Consider the following 16,020-nt stretch of genomic DNA (forward strand, 5'->3'; position numbering starts at 1 on the left):
ATTCTGTTACTTCTCTGGAGTGTCGGTGAAGAACATACTGTATCTTCGTCAGTAGAGTCCTCAAATGAGATGAGGCGCGGCTTGATAAGAATTTCAAGGTGACATTCTTACCATGGTTTACAACCTCCATTCCCCCATACGATCACCGGCAGCTTCAAACTAGATCCTCCTGCAGACTCGAGTGGCTGGTAAAATGTGTGATTGACAAGTGATTCCACCTCGAAGGAGTACTTTCAATTGCATTAGATATGCTGACCATCATCCTGGGTTTCTCGGAGGCTTCATACCGACTTATAAGGTCCAGAGCCGCCGTACTTCGTCAAAATTGTTTGTCAGTTTCAACACTTAAGGTTTTGACTGCAGCCTCTAGGTACTTAGGTATAGGGCTACGGACCGATGGGCCATGGTCAGTTGCTAAGACGGTTGCAGCGAGTGGAAGAATAGCAACGGTCTTCATAGCTTTATGGATATCAGTGATCTTCGAGGTATATGGGCAAAGTCAGATCTCCCAGATAGCTATGCTTTGACGCGTTTTTCCTTCCTAGAGTTCTTTATATAGACCTGATTTCAGGAAAAAATTCACATGGATCACTCATAGTCCAACTAAGACGGAGAGTAGTGAGTGCCCGTGACTCGTGCCTAAATGATCGTTGCATCGTCCCTCCTTTGCAACCCCGCATCGAAGAGAACGTTACCATCGTAAACACTTGCGTTTCCAAACCATCTTGAATGTTTATCCATGCATAGGACTCCGCAAACATGATCTGTGCGAATGGAGAGTGGGAAACTGCGATCTCAGGCTAGGGGTTGCTAGCTCGATCCGGGGGGCATCATGTGGGAAATCCCCACGTTTCCCACCAGATGGTGGGTAGTTGCCATGGCATAGCCATCGAAATGCTTGGCGCCGTTTCTGACCAAAACCGGCACTACGACCGGCCCTTTTCATGGAACGCTACCCAGGCGTGAGGCAAAGTTGCAATTGAGGTAAATATTTCGGGACGGAAATGCATCCTGCGGCCCGCTGATGCCTCCGGGTATTGAACACAAGGTACGTAAAATCACTGAGTTGAGAAAAGTCAAGACGATAGAGCGCGAAAGTGGACGAGGTGATTTTCGACTTGATTGAAAATTTTTGACCACCAAATGATCATCATGCTGCTCCGAAATATCTATTAAACCAAGATATCGCCTGGTAAAACGCCTGCTCCTTTCCGAACCTCTCCCTTTCGTTCTTCGGGTCACCGCGAACGGAAAACCCATGATGAACGCCAGAAAATAGGTTGATCTGGTAGTTCTCCTTTGTTTGAGCCAGAATAGCTTCACTCTCATGTCGCTTCCCTGTCGGGAAGATGTCATCAAATTCTGCCGCAGCAATCGACAATGGGCCAGTGATAGCGGCCAGCTCATCGGCTTCGACGAATGATGGGTGAGCGATGAAACCACACTGAATCCCGCTCTTGTAATGCCGCACAGCGTACTTGAATTGGAATTAGCAGACTCCTATTCTCCAGTTCACTCAAAGACCAACCTTGGCTCCGAAACAGTAGCCCGCCGCTGCAATTTTTGTAATACCCAGGCTCTTCAGGTAGTTGATGCCGGAGACCACTATCGGGTCGATCTCCTCGGAGGTGTGGGGGTTCTTCCCACCAGTGCCCTCCTGTAGCCATTTCATGATGTCAAAATTCTCAGGCATATTTAGCGGCGCCGGATCACCATTGAACAGGTCGAGAACGAGGCAGGCGTAACCCTCGCGAGCAAATGCATCGGCCATGAGCTTGCTGTTTTGCCATATTCCGATGATATCTGGAAGATACAAGACAGCTTTCTGGGAAGTCTTTTCTTCAGCGGGCAAAGCCAAATATGCTTCTATATCCCCATCAATCTGGACAGACTTCCCTGTTGGAGTACCCCTAAGATCAAGAGGTCAGCTAGTATTCGAAAATGGTTGTTGTTGTGCACCTAGTAAGAGTCTCACTCATGAAGTGTACCGACAGTGCAACAAGCACCTGGTGCGTTGGATGACATTCTCTTTGCGGAGAGATTTGGTAGCGTATTAGTCGTGGATGAGATCGCTAGATGCTCACGTGCAATATCACACGAATACTTGAACAGAAGTGCGGCATCCAAACACGCGAGCAAATGTTGAACGATCAGCATCAACCGAATTCAGGATGAATGATATCAAGCCTCGCCAGCTGTCATGCCATCCGGGCTGATAGAGAGTCGGGACAGCGTACCCGGTGCGCGAGCGGAACCTAGTCTTCGGAGCTTCCGAAGTTTACGGAACCGGGATATGACCCACTTTCCGAAGACAATCCCGGGATTACACGAGCCTCGCCGGGAGTCACGATAAAGGAAGAACATGGGCTTTTCCCAACGATCAGGACCAAAATAAACCAAATTACTTTGCTTGAGCTCTGGATTATACGCCGTTGTACTCATTCACCAATTGAAGTCTATTCTCAATTAGTTCATCATGCCTTCCGACCACCTGGACGACGTGCGGCCCATGTTTGAGCTTCGCGGCCGCAACTACATCGTTACGGGCGGAGCTCAGGGCATCGGTTTTGCATGCACCCGCGCCATTTGCGAGATGGGCGGAAATGTAGCGGTTTTTGATATCCAGGATAAGCCCGTCGATGAGTTTACCACGCTCTCCGCGAAGTTCGGCACAAAAACCATTTACATCAAGACGGACGTCACGTCACAAGAAAGCATCCAAGCAGCATTCGACAAGGTGATTGCGGAGTTCGGGTCTATCAATGGCTGTGTCCCAGCGGCGGGTATCGCCATAGACAAGCCATTCCTCGATCAAACCTGGGCCGAGTTCAACCGCATCCAGGAAATCAACGTGAGCCTTTCCGACGATGCACTAACCACACAAGTTTGTACTTATGAATAGACAGGTTCGCGGAACATTTTTCGTCGCTCAACTTGCGGCCAAGCAAATGTTGAAGCAAGGTTCCGGGGGCAGCATGGTCCTACTGGCCTCCCAATCCGCGCACATTGCTCTTCCCGGCTACCGCATGGCGGCATACAACGCATCCAAGGGCGCCGTCTTCATGCTGTCCAAGGCCCTGGCCGTCGAGCTCGCACCACATAATATTCGCGTAAACACCATCTCTCCCGGATTCGTGGATTCAGAAATGACAAGAAATGTCCGAGCATCAAAGAGTAAGCGTGAGGGAGAGCAGATGTGGCTCGCGCCACCCAACCAGAGACTTAGCACTCAAAACGACCTTACTGGTGCCGTCGTTTACCTTCTCAGTGATGCTGCGCGCCACACGACTGCGGCGGATATACCCATTACTGGTGGGCTTCATGCGGGGACCATGGATGGACTGATTAGTTACGACTCGTAATAGGCTCGAAAACACATTTCTTTCATCGTATTTCATCTGTTCGGGATTTCTGCCCATTCCCATCATGTCTTCTTCCGTTCCACTGAGTCTCTGCGTCACCTGACTTTGATATGTAAAAATGGTTCGTGGTGTCGACTGCGCCGTGCAGTGGGAATGAGATCACACGTGTAAATAACACATGGTCCAGGCGCAATGTTTCGAGACGGGTCAAAGCTGTGCAGCAGAACCTCGGCTATGATTACATCGCTGATTACAGTTCATCCGATCACATTGTGATAAGTCATCCATTCTGGAGAAAATTACCTACTCATTTCATGTCTTCCAAGTAATCTGCTACTACTACCTACTCACCGTAGGCTGATCAAGGCCCAAACCACTTACGTCATGTGTGTCATCAAGGAGTTCAAGTTCATCGTTGCAAGCGAAAAGGTTGAGCGTTTACAACGCAAGATTCGGGATACTAAGCTTCCTGATCCTCCTGTCTCTGACGGCGGTAACCGCAATTATGGTTCGTTCCTCCAAGATGTTAAGTTACGCAGCTAATGTCACTAAGGGCCTAAGTATCACACAGCGGCATATCTCTACGATATGTGGGCGAACGACTTTGACTGGAACGAGGTCCAAAAAGAAATGAACGAGGTGCCGCAATTTCTGGCGACGATTGAGGATCTTACGATCCACTTTGTCCACGCTCGATCAAAGGACTCCGGAGCAATTCCCCTACTCGCTATTCATGGCTGGCCTGGGACGTTCTGGGAGTTCAGTCGGGTATGGGGTCCTTTATCAGATCCCAGCAACCCAGATGATCCAGCCTTCCACGTCGTTGTACCAAGCATGCCGGGGTTCTGTTCGTCTTCTTCACCAAATGAGGACCACTGGACGCTTCGAGATAATGCACGCATCTTTGACAAGTTGATGAAGAGCCTCGGATACACCGAGTACATGGTCCAGTGTGGCGACTTGGTCCACGCTGTAGGCCGCGAGCTTGGTGCGAAATACACCGACTCTTGCAAGCTCCTGCACTGCAACTCTGCTCTCATTCCAATGCCAGAAGATCTCAAGCTCACTGAACGAGAGAGGAAGGCTTTCAGGAAATGTGAAGATTGGGTAGAGGGCCACAGGGAATATGCCGTGAAGGGAAAAATCAGCGTAAGATCTTTTTCCCGAATAACAATATTCGGTGAATACTAACTAATGTCTAATCGCTTAGCCTTACACAGTGGGTATAGCATCAAACGATAACCCATTAGGACTACTCATTTGGATTCTCGAAAGGTACAACGAGGGTATTCCCCATCCGGAGTGCCAGCACGACCCATTCTGGACCAAAGCCATTCTGACTACTGCATCTTTGTACTTTTTCACCGAATGCATCATGTCCTCTATCATGCCACACTATGACCCTCCAACTGATGACAGTTTTCCGGATTTGCCTATGGACGAAGACGATAGAATCAGGGTCCCATTTGGATTCACCTCCTGTTCCTGGGACACGGATGTAGTGTCCAGGAGAGCAGTGAAGCGAGCAGTTGAGCAAAATGGTAATCTGGTCTTCTACAGAGGTATGATCCATTGACCTGCCCTTGGACCTGAAGATACCAAAATCTAACTTGGAGAGAGCACAGAGCGCAATGACGCGGGTCATCTTGCTGCCCTACAGCAGCCAGACGGATTGATGAGGGATATACGAGATCTGGCCAAAGAGGCCTGGCAGAAGCAGCCAAAAGCCGAGAGTTCGAACAACACTGGAGGACTGAAACTGTCGTTCAATCCAATTGACTCACGCGTTCGGCAAGAGTATCGTGCTTGATGTGAGAGGAATGAAGTAGAGTCAACATCGAACTGTGGGGTCTCAAGCCAATTGATGAAGCGCCAATTGATATAGCGCTTGTGTATTGGGAGGCATCACGGACATAATCAAAGTGCCTACTTTTAGCTGGTTACGAAAAAGCTCAGATTATCAAACTTCGTCCACAAAAGAGTGTGTTTAGTGTGATAGATACTGGTAGCGAAATTTCATATTTACTAAAGGAACTTCGTCTGCACACTCGTGACTCGACAGCCCTAAATTGTGATGTTATTAAAGCGCCATTCAACCGCCCATGCCGAGCCGACATCATGCTCCCACATAGTTCGGCCGAACTACTTAATGCCCGAGTGTCTCGCGACTGTGAGAAGCGGGGTGAGATGTAGTGTTCGCTGTGAAGCTGTTTTGTGTGTTTGCGCGTTTCAAGATAAGGTAGCACCTAACCTTGTCTACCGCCCAACTGAAAGCTTGTCAAGACGCAGACAGCTCCAAATCAAGGTGCGTTGAGAAAGGAAGGTTTAATCAAGTATCTAAATTTGGCACCGCTGCGCGCATCAATTCGGGGATGGCCCCGTCGTTGACGTAGGAACCTCTGTCTGTGTCAGTTTGGCCGGTTTGTCTCGATAGATCGGACGGGGCCTCTTATAACGAAAGACTACCCAGTGCTTTGAGGCTCAAGGGCGCGGGGGAGTATCTGTCACCCCTTCACGGTGAAAGACAATGGACGCCAAGGATTCACAGCCCAACCCGCGCAACGACATAAGCCTCGAGTCGCTGCATCCGGCCGAGCCCAACGCAGATGTGGACGTTGACGACAAGAAGGAGATACCGATCACCGCATCAGCACCAGGGTCACCTGCCATCGCCAATGAAAACATAGACGAGGAAGAGGCAAATCCAGACTGTGACTCAACCCAGGTGGAAGATGAGAAGTTGAAAAGACGGGCACGGTGGGCCCTCTTTGTCATGTCTTTCTTTATGGGAGACGTTGCGGACGGGCTCGGTCCATTTCTTGGCGTTTACTTGCAACAGCGCGGATGGGAACCCGGGCTGCGTGGCATGGTCAGTACGGCGGGCGGTGTTGCTACCATCATCGCGACGGGGCCGATCGGGGCGCTAATAGACGCAACGAAGTGAGTATCCCAACTCTCCACAAACCCTCAGTATAGCATGGTGTGTTATCGCCATGAGGTGGCTGATGCTCGATGTTGCCAGATACAAGCGTTTTCTTGTCGCTGGCTGCGCCCTCCTTGTAGGTGTTTCTCAAGGACTCAACCTTATCTCCACACATCCGGCCCTCGTCTTCTCTACGCAAATAGTGTCTGCCGTCGCAGGTACAAGCATGATGCCTCTCCTCGTGGCGCTCACACTGGGTATCTGCTCCCCTGAACAAGAAGGCAGCAACACGCAGAACAAGAAAAACAAACACAGCTTCCGCGTACTCAACGGACGAAACCAGGCAGCTAATCACGCGGGCAACATGGTCAGCGCGGGTCTCGCCGGCTTACTGGGCTCGCGCTTCGGGTTGAAAGCTGTCTTCTACCTCGTCATGGCATTCTGCGCAACAACAATAGGGAGCGTCTTCCTTCTACCGGAGAGAGCAGTCGATCATGCAGCCGCGAGGGGAGGGCCTGCCCCTGAGCACAGCGCGGGTAATAATGGCGCCCATCAAATGCAAGAAAGAAGGGGAATTGAAACCCAGGATTTTGCAGAAAGGGGTGACATGCCTCCTCTCCCTCAGACTCCGATTGCCAGCCCCAAGGCCAGCTTCCGCCGATTGAGTTTGAAGCCCAAGTTCTCTTACAACTGGATCAAAATCTTTCAGAACAACTGGCCTCTCGGTATCGTCGCCATCACAATCTTCATGTTCCACCTGGGCAACGCTGCGATCCTCTTTCTCTACGGCCAAGCCTTGGTGGCCGCAGGAGAGGGGGATCCCGCAGGCACCACCGGCTTGACCGTCATCATCGCGCAGGGCACCATGGTCATTGTATCAATTCTGTCTGCTTGGGCATCAGGTCGCTACGGCTACTGGTCTGCCGTCTTGCTTTCGTACTCCGTCTTACCAATCCGCGCTGCTGTCGCAGGCCGTGTAATGAAGAGCTGGGGTGTGTGGCCCGTCCAGATCCTCGATGGCATCGGCGCAGGTATCCAGAGCGTTGCTATTCCCGGTCTACTAGCCGTTATGATGGCCGGTACCGGCCATGTTAATGTCACGATGAGCATTGTTGGTGGCATAACGCGACAGACTGGCGCTGCTATTTCGCACTCGTTGGCTGGATGGGTGGCGCAGGTCAGGAGCTACAGCTTTGCGCTTTACTTGATGGGTGTCTTCCCGCTTGTTTCTGTGTTCTTATGGGCTGTCTTTTATAAGATACTACGCCCAGTTATGGACAAGAAACCTGGGGAGAATACTATGTAGTGCTGGTCCTGTGTTACCAGACATGGACAGCAAAGTTGAAGATATGAAGCTGGTGAAAGTTGACCTTCATCATCTGTGAGGAACAAATACACATTGTGCATTACGTTAATCTGGTGCTGAGTTACCGCTAAAGTGTTTCCTGTTCCTGTTTTTCTACCCGCGCAGCCTCAAATCATCTGTCAAGACCTCAGGCTTCTCCATTCTTCTTGATTCCAAGGACAGGCTCGGAAAAGCCAACTTCACACTCAGAAGGCAGCTCAACTCCATAAGTGTCCGACTCGAGCTCGCCGGTAGTCTCATTCACAACGATCCATCTCCTGTTTTGCAAATCGCCGTCCTGCGCTCGATCATTGAAGTTTTGCGGCGCAAAGACAATGCTGCTCACAGCCTCGCTATAAAGCGTGACTGGGATATCCTCGGACCTGGTGAAGTGATGCATGCCCAGGTTGAACCACAGAACGATGTCCTCGTTCTCGACACCCTCTCCATCAAAGAACTTCATGAAATCTTGCTGCGGTTTCAAGGGCAAATTGACGTTAGAGTGGCTGTTCGCGTACGGCTCCGTGTCATGTTGTTTCGAGAGCGCTAGATGTGACTTGGCAAACGGCGTCTGGTGCTTGGTCCAAGGAGAATTGAGCGGCGTGAGATGGATATTGGACTTGCCGGGGACAATTCGGTAGCCTCTTTTCTCCCCCCAAACGTTTGTAGCGTTAGGGTTCACGATGCAGTACATGGCCGCGTTGTTTGGTTGCCAGTTGAATTGTGCCTCGTCCGTCATTGTAGACTTTTGAAGCTGCATCTGCTCGAAAGAGCCGAGCTCTGGGTACCAAGGCTGGCTCGTATTGACTAGTACGAGCTCGCTTACCTCGAGACTGTTCTTTGTATCGAGGATGTCAAAGTCGGCTTTGTAGGTCAGGATATGGTCGTGCAGTGATCCCATCGTCGCCTCCTGGATCCTGGGCCCAAACGCTTCCTGGTTTGGATAGTAAAATGAGGACTGTAGGAAGCCGGATGCCCGGACAGTGACCTCAAGACTACCGTCAACGTGAAATGAGTAGTCAAACATATAGTCGTAGTTGTCAACAGTCGCTACGGATCGCATAGTCAAAGCCGAAGCCTTGACTGTGCCCAGATAGCTGAAACCGTACTCATTGCCACTCCCGTACCGGTGGCGCGAGACGGGATATCCAGCATCGGCTTCGAAAATGCAAATTGCGTCCGTGTTTACGACAGATGAGTTGCCCTCGTGGTACGTGACGTTCCAGAAAGTGCTGCCAAAAGGACAGTCATAACCCTCGACCAGCGTACCTAGGTCAGTACCAAGGCTGTAGTATGTGTCGTGATACACTGTTCCAGCAGCCTTGGGCGTGAACCCGGCGTACTGAGCCGCAGCCTCCTGAAGCGAGAGCTCGTAGATGACCCTTTCGCCCTTGAACTTAATATCATAGTACATCAATCCGAGGGTACGCGAGTACGATGTGTAGAAGGACCACCCCATGTACTCGATATATTTCTGTTCCTCGTCGACCTTGTACCGCTTGCCACCAACCTCGAGGCTTTGAGGCGCTAGCTTGATTTCGAGGTCTCTGACTCCCATGTCAGGCTTAAGATCCAGGAGACCCCAGTCGGTAGTCCGGCTTTGCTTGAACTGCTCCTTCAGCTCTCCTGCCTGCCAAGCAGAGCGCAGGGCAGCGACTGTAGGGAAGAACTTCTCATTCGTCACGATACCTCTCAGTTTGTACTGTGAAGCATCTGTGCCGGTGACGTCTAGCATGACGAAGAAGTCCAAGGGCGTCAGATACGTCGCTGTGTTGGGATATCTAAACATGACCGTGCGAAATGCTTGGGTGCCATCATAAGAGAGGGGTGTGCCGCTGGTGGAAGTGAGCGTAGTCCGGTTATCACTCAAGCCGTAGTAAACTCCACCAATGAGTTCGGATGTGATGTCGGTGATGTTGCTCATGACAGACACGAGAAGCGGCTCCGTGGCTGTCAAGCGAGGACCATCAAAATAACGGCTGTTGTACGGGATCTTGCCGCCACTACCTCCGTTGAAGATGTAGTCGAGTTTCTCCACCTGTGTTCCGTTGCCAACGGGAAGGGGTCCGACCATGTACTCCTGCGAGTCTGGGACCTCCAAGCCGCCGCTGAAGATAACTACTCGCGCATATTTTGGCGGCGGGTCGGCAGTGCCTCCGAGGTATGGGAGGACAGTGGACTTATTGGTATGAAGAGTGTCGATCCAGTAGACATAGTTGTCCGTGATCGTAGCATTGTTAGGATCTGTGAGGTTCAGACCTGTTGCCGGGTCATGGAGTAGATTCCAGACAGCGAGATTGTCATCCGGGGATATGGGTGCCCAGACGTTGACTTTCGGCGCCTTGACCTTGGGCGCGACCTCGTTGATATTGCAGGTGGTGATGTTTGCCGCCCGCCTGAATAGCCCGTGTTGTTTCGCTGCAGAAGATGCCTCGACTGCCACACCAAGGGCCAAAAGTCTTAAGAGAGACCGTCCTAGAAGCATTTTTGCTACTGAATGATAATTGTAGGAGACTTCTGACTGAGCTCCTAAAAGACTGTCAGAATATTAGACAAGCCCGGCCGAAGTCTCATTTTTATTGTCTTGTGAGATCCGATGTCGCTGGGCGTAGATAATGAGGTCGACAGAAACCGAGATAACAGATCAAGCAGCCGCTACACAGGCCAAAGTATCGCCAAGGCTCGGGCGTTACGGCAGGATACCCAAGTCCAAAGGGTCGGTAAGACGCCGGTGGTCTTGGCCGAACGACGAGGAAACCTTTCACCCCACCGGGCCGGTATGGAATCTTGACCAAAGGGTCTCGATAAACAAGAGGTCATGGCTAGATAAAGAGAGCAAGATAGGCAGTTTTTCTCATCTGACATGCATGCCAAGACTTATGAGCGAGCTTTTGTATTCCAGTCTTGCATAATCGAGCTCCCATTATCGATGGTGGCATGTAAGGTAGTATCCTGCCCTTCCAGTCTTATCGGGACTTCTATCACATCTCAGGTCTTCGTCTAGTGCCATTTGCAGGTCATCAAGTTTACAGTTTCTGGTACGTAATGTCTTCCCGGCTGAACTTTCTCCTTAATTGAGCGGTGCCGTGACGTGGCGGCCTGCTTCCGAAGCGATGCGAGATACTTGGTCTGTTCTCTGGAGCTTCCGCTCAGTTCGTCAATCAGCGATGCGGGGTTGCTGATTGAGCTACCCCGCCAGATTGCGGTACGCTGAAAGTGATTCGCGGCTCGACCTCGACTTGACTTACTATTTTGAGGCGTGAATAAGATTGAAAGTTGCAAGGTCTCTGTTCAGCTCTCTGCGAGAACACTGACGGAGAATCCACTCGTCTGAGCTATTCAGAGTATTAACACTCGGGCTAGGTGAACACACTGGTATCATGACTGAGTTCTGTTCCAACTTAGTCAGCAACTCTATCAACCGTGGCTCGAGCTGAACCACATATTGATATCACAGATGAACATCGCGAGCCAACCCCGCAGCTATTTTCCCCCTCTCTGTCATAACAAGAGATCGATTCGAATTCGGCTGGTGGAGGCCGATAATGTTTGATGCGAGTAGATAAGAGACGGAAGAGCTGCTGATTCTTTGTCGTTCAGTCTAAGATAATCTCTGCTCCACCCCCGTCTCCGGGCCCTCCGGAGAACTCCCGATTACCCCGCGCTGGTCTTTAGAAACCCGGGGTTGGCCACCGGCCCGATTCGTTGCTTCTTGAATCGCTCAGGTCTAGTCCCATCAGGTACGAGGGCCAGGATTGGTTGACACTATGAACTGGTCAAACTCTCGCTCAAATCAATTCTTCATAGTCATAGCTCGCCTGTTCACGGACAATTTGCCTGCTTAGGCCTGAGGCCTCACCTGCTAAGCAACGCAATATGACTCTCCTCAGGTGCCCTGGTCTTGTCAGTGAGCTTTTTGATGAGTTCTCCGGTCGAAATGATCGAACGGTCCGCAATGAAGCACAGCTTCCAATGTGCACAGGTCAATATTTATCTAAGAGTTCAATGAACAAGTTAAGATACCTCGCAGCATATTCTCGGTTAATATTACGTGTACAGCAGGCGATCCAAAACACTTATGTCCATGGTCGTCAATCGGGAAGGCAACTTGCGCAAGTAAGCAAAAACGTTTTTCAAAAATTCTGAAATCGCAATCAAGGATATCATTCTTCTGATTGACTAACTAATAGGGTATTCTAGAAATGTATTATTTCGTCGGATTCGTAACTCATCCTGCCACTTCCGGCTCTTTCTTATGATAAACTGTTCATTTTCGACGTAGCCATGTAAATAAATCGCCCTTTATTCTATGCCTCACATGCTGATTGAAGCCATAGGTGACCGCATTTGCAAGGCCGATAAACTGGCTAGAGCTCTGCAGCGCCGCCAAAACACGACTCTGCGAGCCGTTCCCAGACGCCTCCATCAATCTGTTGACGAGACCAGGGATCCAGAGCACCACGTACATGACCGGGTAGGCGTTGAGGAGCATCATGCGCTTGATCTCGCGCTCGACTTTCCTCGTCTGTGTACGGATCGGGAAGTCGCTCATCATTGTCGCGGTCACGTTCTGCGGCGCGCTCTTTCTGCTGTCGACTTGGTTGATACCCGGGTTCACCGGAAAGTCTCGGGACTGTAGCTCCCGAGTCCCCGGCATCTTGAATGATAATGCTGATAATGTAGAGCTTCTGGCCCTGTGAGTCTTTTTCCAGATGGACACTGACGGCCGTCGTGGCGGACCGCTGTCCATACGGTATTGGGCAAATTGGGCTTGGGCAGCAATTGCTGCTGGTGGAAGCATGTCCTTCTGGAGGTGTGACGGGCCCCCAGAAGCGCTCTTGTGTAATTTATCCTCTTGCTCGAGGTATGAGAACCGAGCCTCAGAGGCTTGGCTCATGTCCATTTCAATATCGTCGAATCGCGAAATTCGAGCCGACATCTTCCGCCCCGGCTCTTGCTCGCCTGCTGGCTCTTCGTCGATCTTGTCTTCGGCAAAGTGTGCCATTCTGACCGCTGATGGCCGCCTGCCGCCTACCGCAATTTCCTTGTCTTCATCGTCTTCAGAGCTCGGCGGTCTCCTAGCCAAGGCCGCTGGCGCGCTCCGCGGGGCGACAGGCGACGTTTGTTGGCCTTGCAGGGGATTTGGTGAGGACTGTGGCAGCTCATCCCATGTTGGATTCGCTCGCTCGAACTGGTCCATCTCTAGCTCGGGAGTATGTATCGACTCGAATCCCTGCTTCTTCCGTATCGATGATGTGACGACATTGCCATTCGAGTTTCCGCTATCGTACAACGGATCGGATGTGCTGACCATTGTGCGAAAGTGTCGTCCAAGGTACCACCAGACATAGAGGTAAATGAGGATCGTGGTAAAGATGATGCCGAAACGCCAGCCGTGCGTTAGTGCGTATCGAAGATCGGGCCGTTCTCGGGTTATCCAGCACCAGTTGCCGCTCACGGGTTTCATAGTGCCCATAAGAGTCGCTGTCGTGCTGGTGATGAGCGGTACGATCCAGACGGAGAGGCATATCATGACCTTTCGGAAGGTTGACGCATTCGGCATGTAGGTTTTCCGTGTTATAGTGAGGAAGGTGACGACCGCGATGGCGAGGATAGAGAAGTCGGACGCTTGCACCGACAGCTGGCCGACCATGCCGTTGAGCACACATGCTGCGCCCGGTTGAAGTTCTTTGTTCTTGATGTAGATGATGCCTGAAATAGTGTTGCCAAGTGAGTTTATGAACTCTTTTCGCCCAGCAATCACAGTCAGCGCTCGCACTCTTACAAGTAGGACCTGGACGAGGGGCAGAACTTACCGGCCAACGTCAGGTTCAGCACGAGGGCATGGCGGAAAGATCGCTGATGTTCATGGTAGAGAACGAAAGAAATTAATACACCTGTTGTCGCGAGGAACGAAAGTATGCTGCCCGTCAGGGTGACAGATGCGACTGCCGCATCGAAGGCCATCGTGAACCCGCACGCCAATGGATGTTGGTTGGCATCCTCGCGAGCGAACCTCGCGGGCGACGGGTGGAAATGGGTATCATCTTGTACGAAAAGCCAGTGCGCTGCTCAACCAGAACCGTGGATTGGGCGGGATTGGCTGTTCGTTACATTGATGGAGTCACGGGGCTAAGGTTCGAGTCATGAAGTTGTTGATGGACGTGGGGCCCTCCCTATGCCCCTGTGCATTCTATTTATTGTGTGATAGACGTCCGTGATGCCATCTGAACTTGGCCAAGGCCCCCAGACGAGAGCATAATAGGCAGGACGTAAGTCGTCGAAAGACGTGCGGTTAAATGGCTTTGAGTTTGCGCGATTAACATCAGCTGGGTAAGGCAATGCTTAGCCTCCCAAACTTGAGGCTTCCCTTGAGGCTGATGATACGCCTCAGAGAGTTCCGAGATACCACCTAGGGTACCACGGACTGGATAGCCAACTCTGCCAGAGTTGCATGTGAACTAAGGCAGGGTCTCCTTAATCAACACTTGGCGTTTTGGAACGTAGTACCCAGCACTCAGACCCACTGCATAGTCCGAAAATCGTTAGCAATTGCGCAGTCCCACGTGGGGATTTGTGTCAGATTTCCAAATGCGTTCCCCGAATTAGCCGTGGAAAGATGAATGAATCTTCGAGCGGCAGCCCGTCATCCCAACTCTGTGGCGCGCGTCTGTCGCCAACCTACCAGCCTTTTGGAGAGTCGATATGAACGGGATCCCCTTCCCATCTCCCAAGCGAGCGCGTTACGGACTTTTCAGCTCTTGCAAAACCCACTACACACGGCGATCAGTCAACATACCGACCATGCGTATCATCGTCTGAGGCAGCCGATCACGCAATTCCATTGGTGGCGCATAAGTCTGGGCAGGAATTTTTATGAAATACTTGCACTGATTAACTTGCAGGCTCTATGTGAAGACGCTAGAAGCCTGTCACTAGGCCCGTTGAGAATGGGAGGCTGGTCTCGGCACCCAGTCATCCCGCTAAAAGCCTTGCTTAATGTGGGCAAAGCAATATCAAGGTTTAGACGGAGTGGAGCCCTTCGAACCATCGCGGCATCGCAACGTCTTTTACCCCTGGACATGGATCGGGGTCCCTAGTTCGCTTACAAGCCTTTGGTTGATTGATGACAGGATAACCTCTGGAAGGCAAAGCCCCAAGTTTCCGAAAAACAGCCAAGGACGAACACGCCCGGGGTTCTCTCGCTGACAAAGTCGGACTTTTAAGAGTTCCTTCGCTGAAAATATCTGCCCTTCTGCTCTGCCGTCCGACTGAGAGCAAAGTTTAGGCGTTTCATGGCTCTATCTCCGGGCACTTTCGTACAAAACTCAAATCGACTGCCAGACAGGCGATAGCACTCTTCAACATCGCATACTTTCTGCTAAGAGACATTTCAACTGCCCACGTATCCGTCAAGAACCTCCACAGTCCACAAGTCGGCTGTTGTTCCCCTGTCGTCGTAGGCCTTGACCCCGGTCGTGCGTTCTTCCGATTTCGCGCGTCTCTCCCTCCCTCCCGTGATTCTCCTCTTCCCCCCTCCCGCAATTGGCAACTGAAAACTGAAACATAGGCGAGAGGAAAGAGATTTTTGCCACAGTCGCGCGCAAAATTGATAGCCCGCGGATATGCCCGCAAATAAAGGAGGTTCTATTTTCGAATCCGTGCCGCCCTGCCAGCCCTGCCTGGCACCGGTGAATGGTCAACCGCGCGGGAATCGGAGGAAAGCCCAAGTCCGGTCTAGCCGTGCGTGCAGTGCTTCTGCCAACTTACCTGCCAAGCGCGGTAGACAATTGATTGCATTTAATTACGCTAGTGTCTTTAAGGTGTCATTGCCATCCAGGACGGGCGAAGGAAAGGCTGCCAAGATCACTTTCGACTGAGGTTGTGCCGAGGCCGACATGCGGCCGATTTGTAGGCATTGCGAGCAGAGAATCTGCTCGATCAACATTGACGGCCCATACTTTGCACCCAAGCCGAAATTCAAGAGAAAGTCATTCTTCTGTCTTCTCGTGATTCTGGACCTTCAATATTGATTAGAGTTGTTGAAGAAATTAATTCCCGATTTGCTCGGGATTCTGGGAGGGGATGGACTCCGCTGTGAGGAGGGGCAAACTCGGAAGGGAAGAAGGGGAGCGAAAAGCACAGAGCGCGCGGCGACACACGCGATGGGCTGCGGCCGGGAACTTCAGACGTGAGCATGAGTCGTGAAAATTTCGTGCCTAAAACGCTCAGCCTTGGAGTCCCGAAACAATGGATTCACCCTGATATTGCTTCACGTGGTGATAATCGACATTACTTCCGCGTGTCCGGGCCTTTGCAAGTAGCCGGCCTGTCGCGTGTCGCAGGCCCCCTGAAGATCTCCCAATACTTCTGCTTTGGGTTGGAAAAGC

General features: G+C 51.4%; 6 protein-coding genes across 6 annotated transcripts; 3 read left to right on the plus strand and 3 right to left on the minus strand.

Annotated features, from left to right (window-relative positions):
• Positions 1-1,150: 1,150 nt before the first annotated feature.
• Positions 1,151-2,025, minus strand: BDP55DRAFT_567198 (dienelactone hydrolase; the record flags this gene model as incomplete). The annotated part of the gene is made up of 3 exons (XM_060570572.1): positions 1,151-1,477; positions 1,529-1,910; positions 1,976-2,025. The coding sequence occupies 3 exons, from the start codon at positions 2,023-2,025 to the stop codon at positions 1,151-1,153; spliced, it is 759 nt and encodes a 252-aa protein (XP_060422224.1).
• Positions 2,026-2,476: 451 nt separating this feature from the next.
• On the plus strand, positions 2,477-3,362 carry BDP55DRAFT_698961 (uncharacterized protein; the record flags this gene model as incomplete). The annotated part of the gene is made up of 2 exons (XM_060577844.1): positions 2,477-2,851; positions 2,886-3,362. The coding sequence occupies 2 exons, from the start codon at positions 2,477-2,479 to the stop codon at positions 3,360-3,362; spliced, it is 852 nt and encodes a 283-aa protein (XP_060422225.1).
• Positions 3,363-3,717: 355 nt separating this feature from the next.
• On the plus strand, positions 3,718-4,938 carry BDP55DRAFT_708754 (epoxide hydrolase; the record flags this gene model as incomplete). The annotated part of the gene is made up of 3 exons (XM_060578109.1): positions 3,718-3,870; positions 3,916-4,511; positions 4,573-4,938. Exons 1-3 carry the CDS (start codon positions 3,747-3,749, stop codon positions 4,936-4,938), a joined length of 1,086 nt encoding a protein of 361 aa, XP_060422226.1. The 5' UTR covers positions 3,718-3,746.
• A 951-nt stretch (positions 4,939-5,889) lies between these two features.
• Positions 5,890-7,591, plus strand: BDP55DRAFT_567184 (major facilitator superfamily transporter; the record flags this gene model as incomplete). Its single annotated transcript, XM_060570569.1, has 2 exons — positions 5,890-6,302; positions 6,385-7,591. 2 exons carry the CDS (start codon positions 5,890-5,892, stop codon positions 7,589-7,591), a joined length of 1,620 nt encoding a protein of 539 aa, XP_060422227.1.
• BDP55DRAFT_685674 (primary-amine oxidase) lies at positions 7,481-10,478 on the minus strand. Its single transcript, XM_060576465.1, has one exon. It carries the CDS (start codon positions 10,113-10,115, stop codon positions 7,779-7,781), a length of 2,337 nt encoding a protein of 778 aa, XP_060422228.1. The 5' UTR covers positions 10,116-10,478; the 3' UTR covers positions 7,481-7,778.
• A 1,419-nt stretch (positions 10,479-11,897) lies between these two features.
• Positions 11,898-13,597, minus strand: BDP55DRAFT_567188 (G protein-coupled glucose receptor regulating Gpa2-domain-containing protein; the record flags this gene model as incomplete). Its single annotated transcript, XM_060570571.1, has 2 exons — positions 11,898-13,375; positions 13,447-13,597. 2 exons carry the CDS (start codon positions 13,595-13,597, stop codon positions 11,898-11,900), a joined length of 1,629 nt encoding a protein of 542 aa, XP_060422229.1.
• Positions 13,598-16,020: the final 2,423 nt, after the last annotated feature.

This window comes from Colletotrichum godetiae (genome assembly GCF_030913485.1).
Source record: "Colletotrichum godetiae strain CBS 193.32 chromosome Unknown BDP55scaffold_92, whole genome shotgun sequence".
Taxonomy (NCBI): domain Eukaryota; kingdom Fungi; phylum Ascomycota; class Sordariomycetes; order Glomerellales; family Glomerellaceae; genus Colletotrichum; species Colletotrichum godetiae.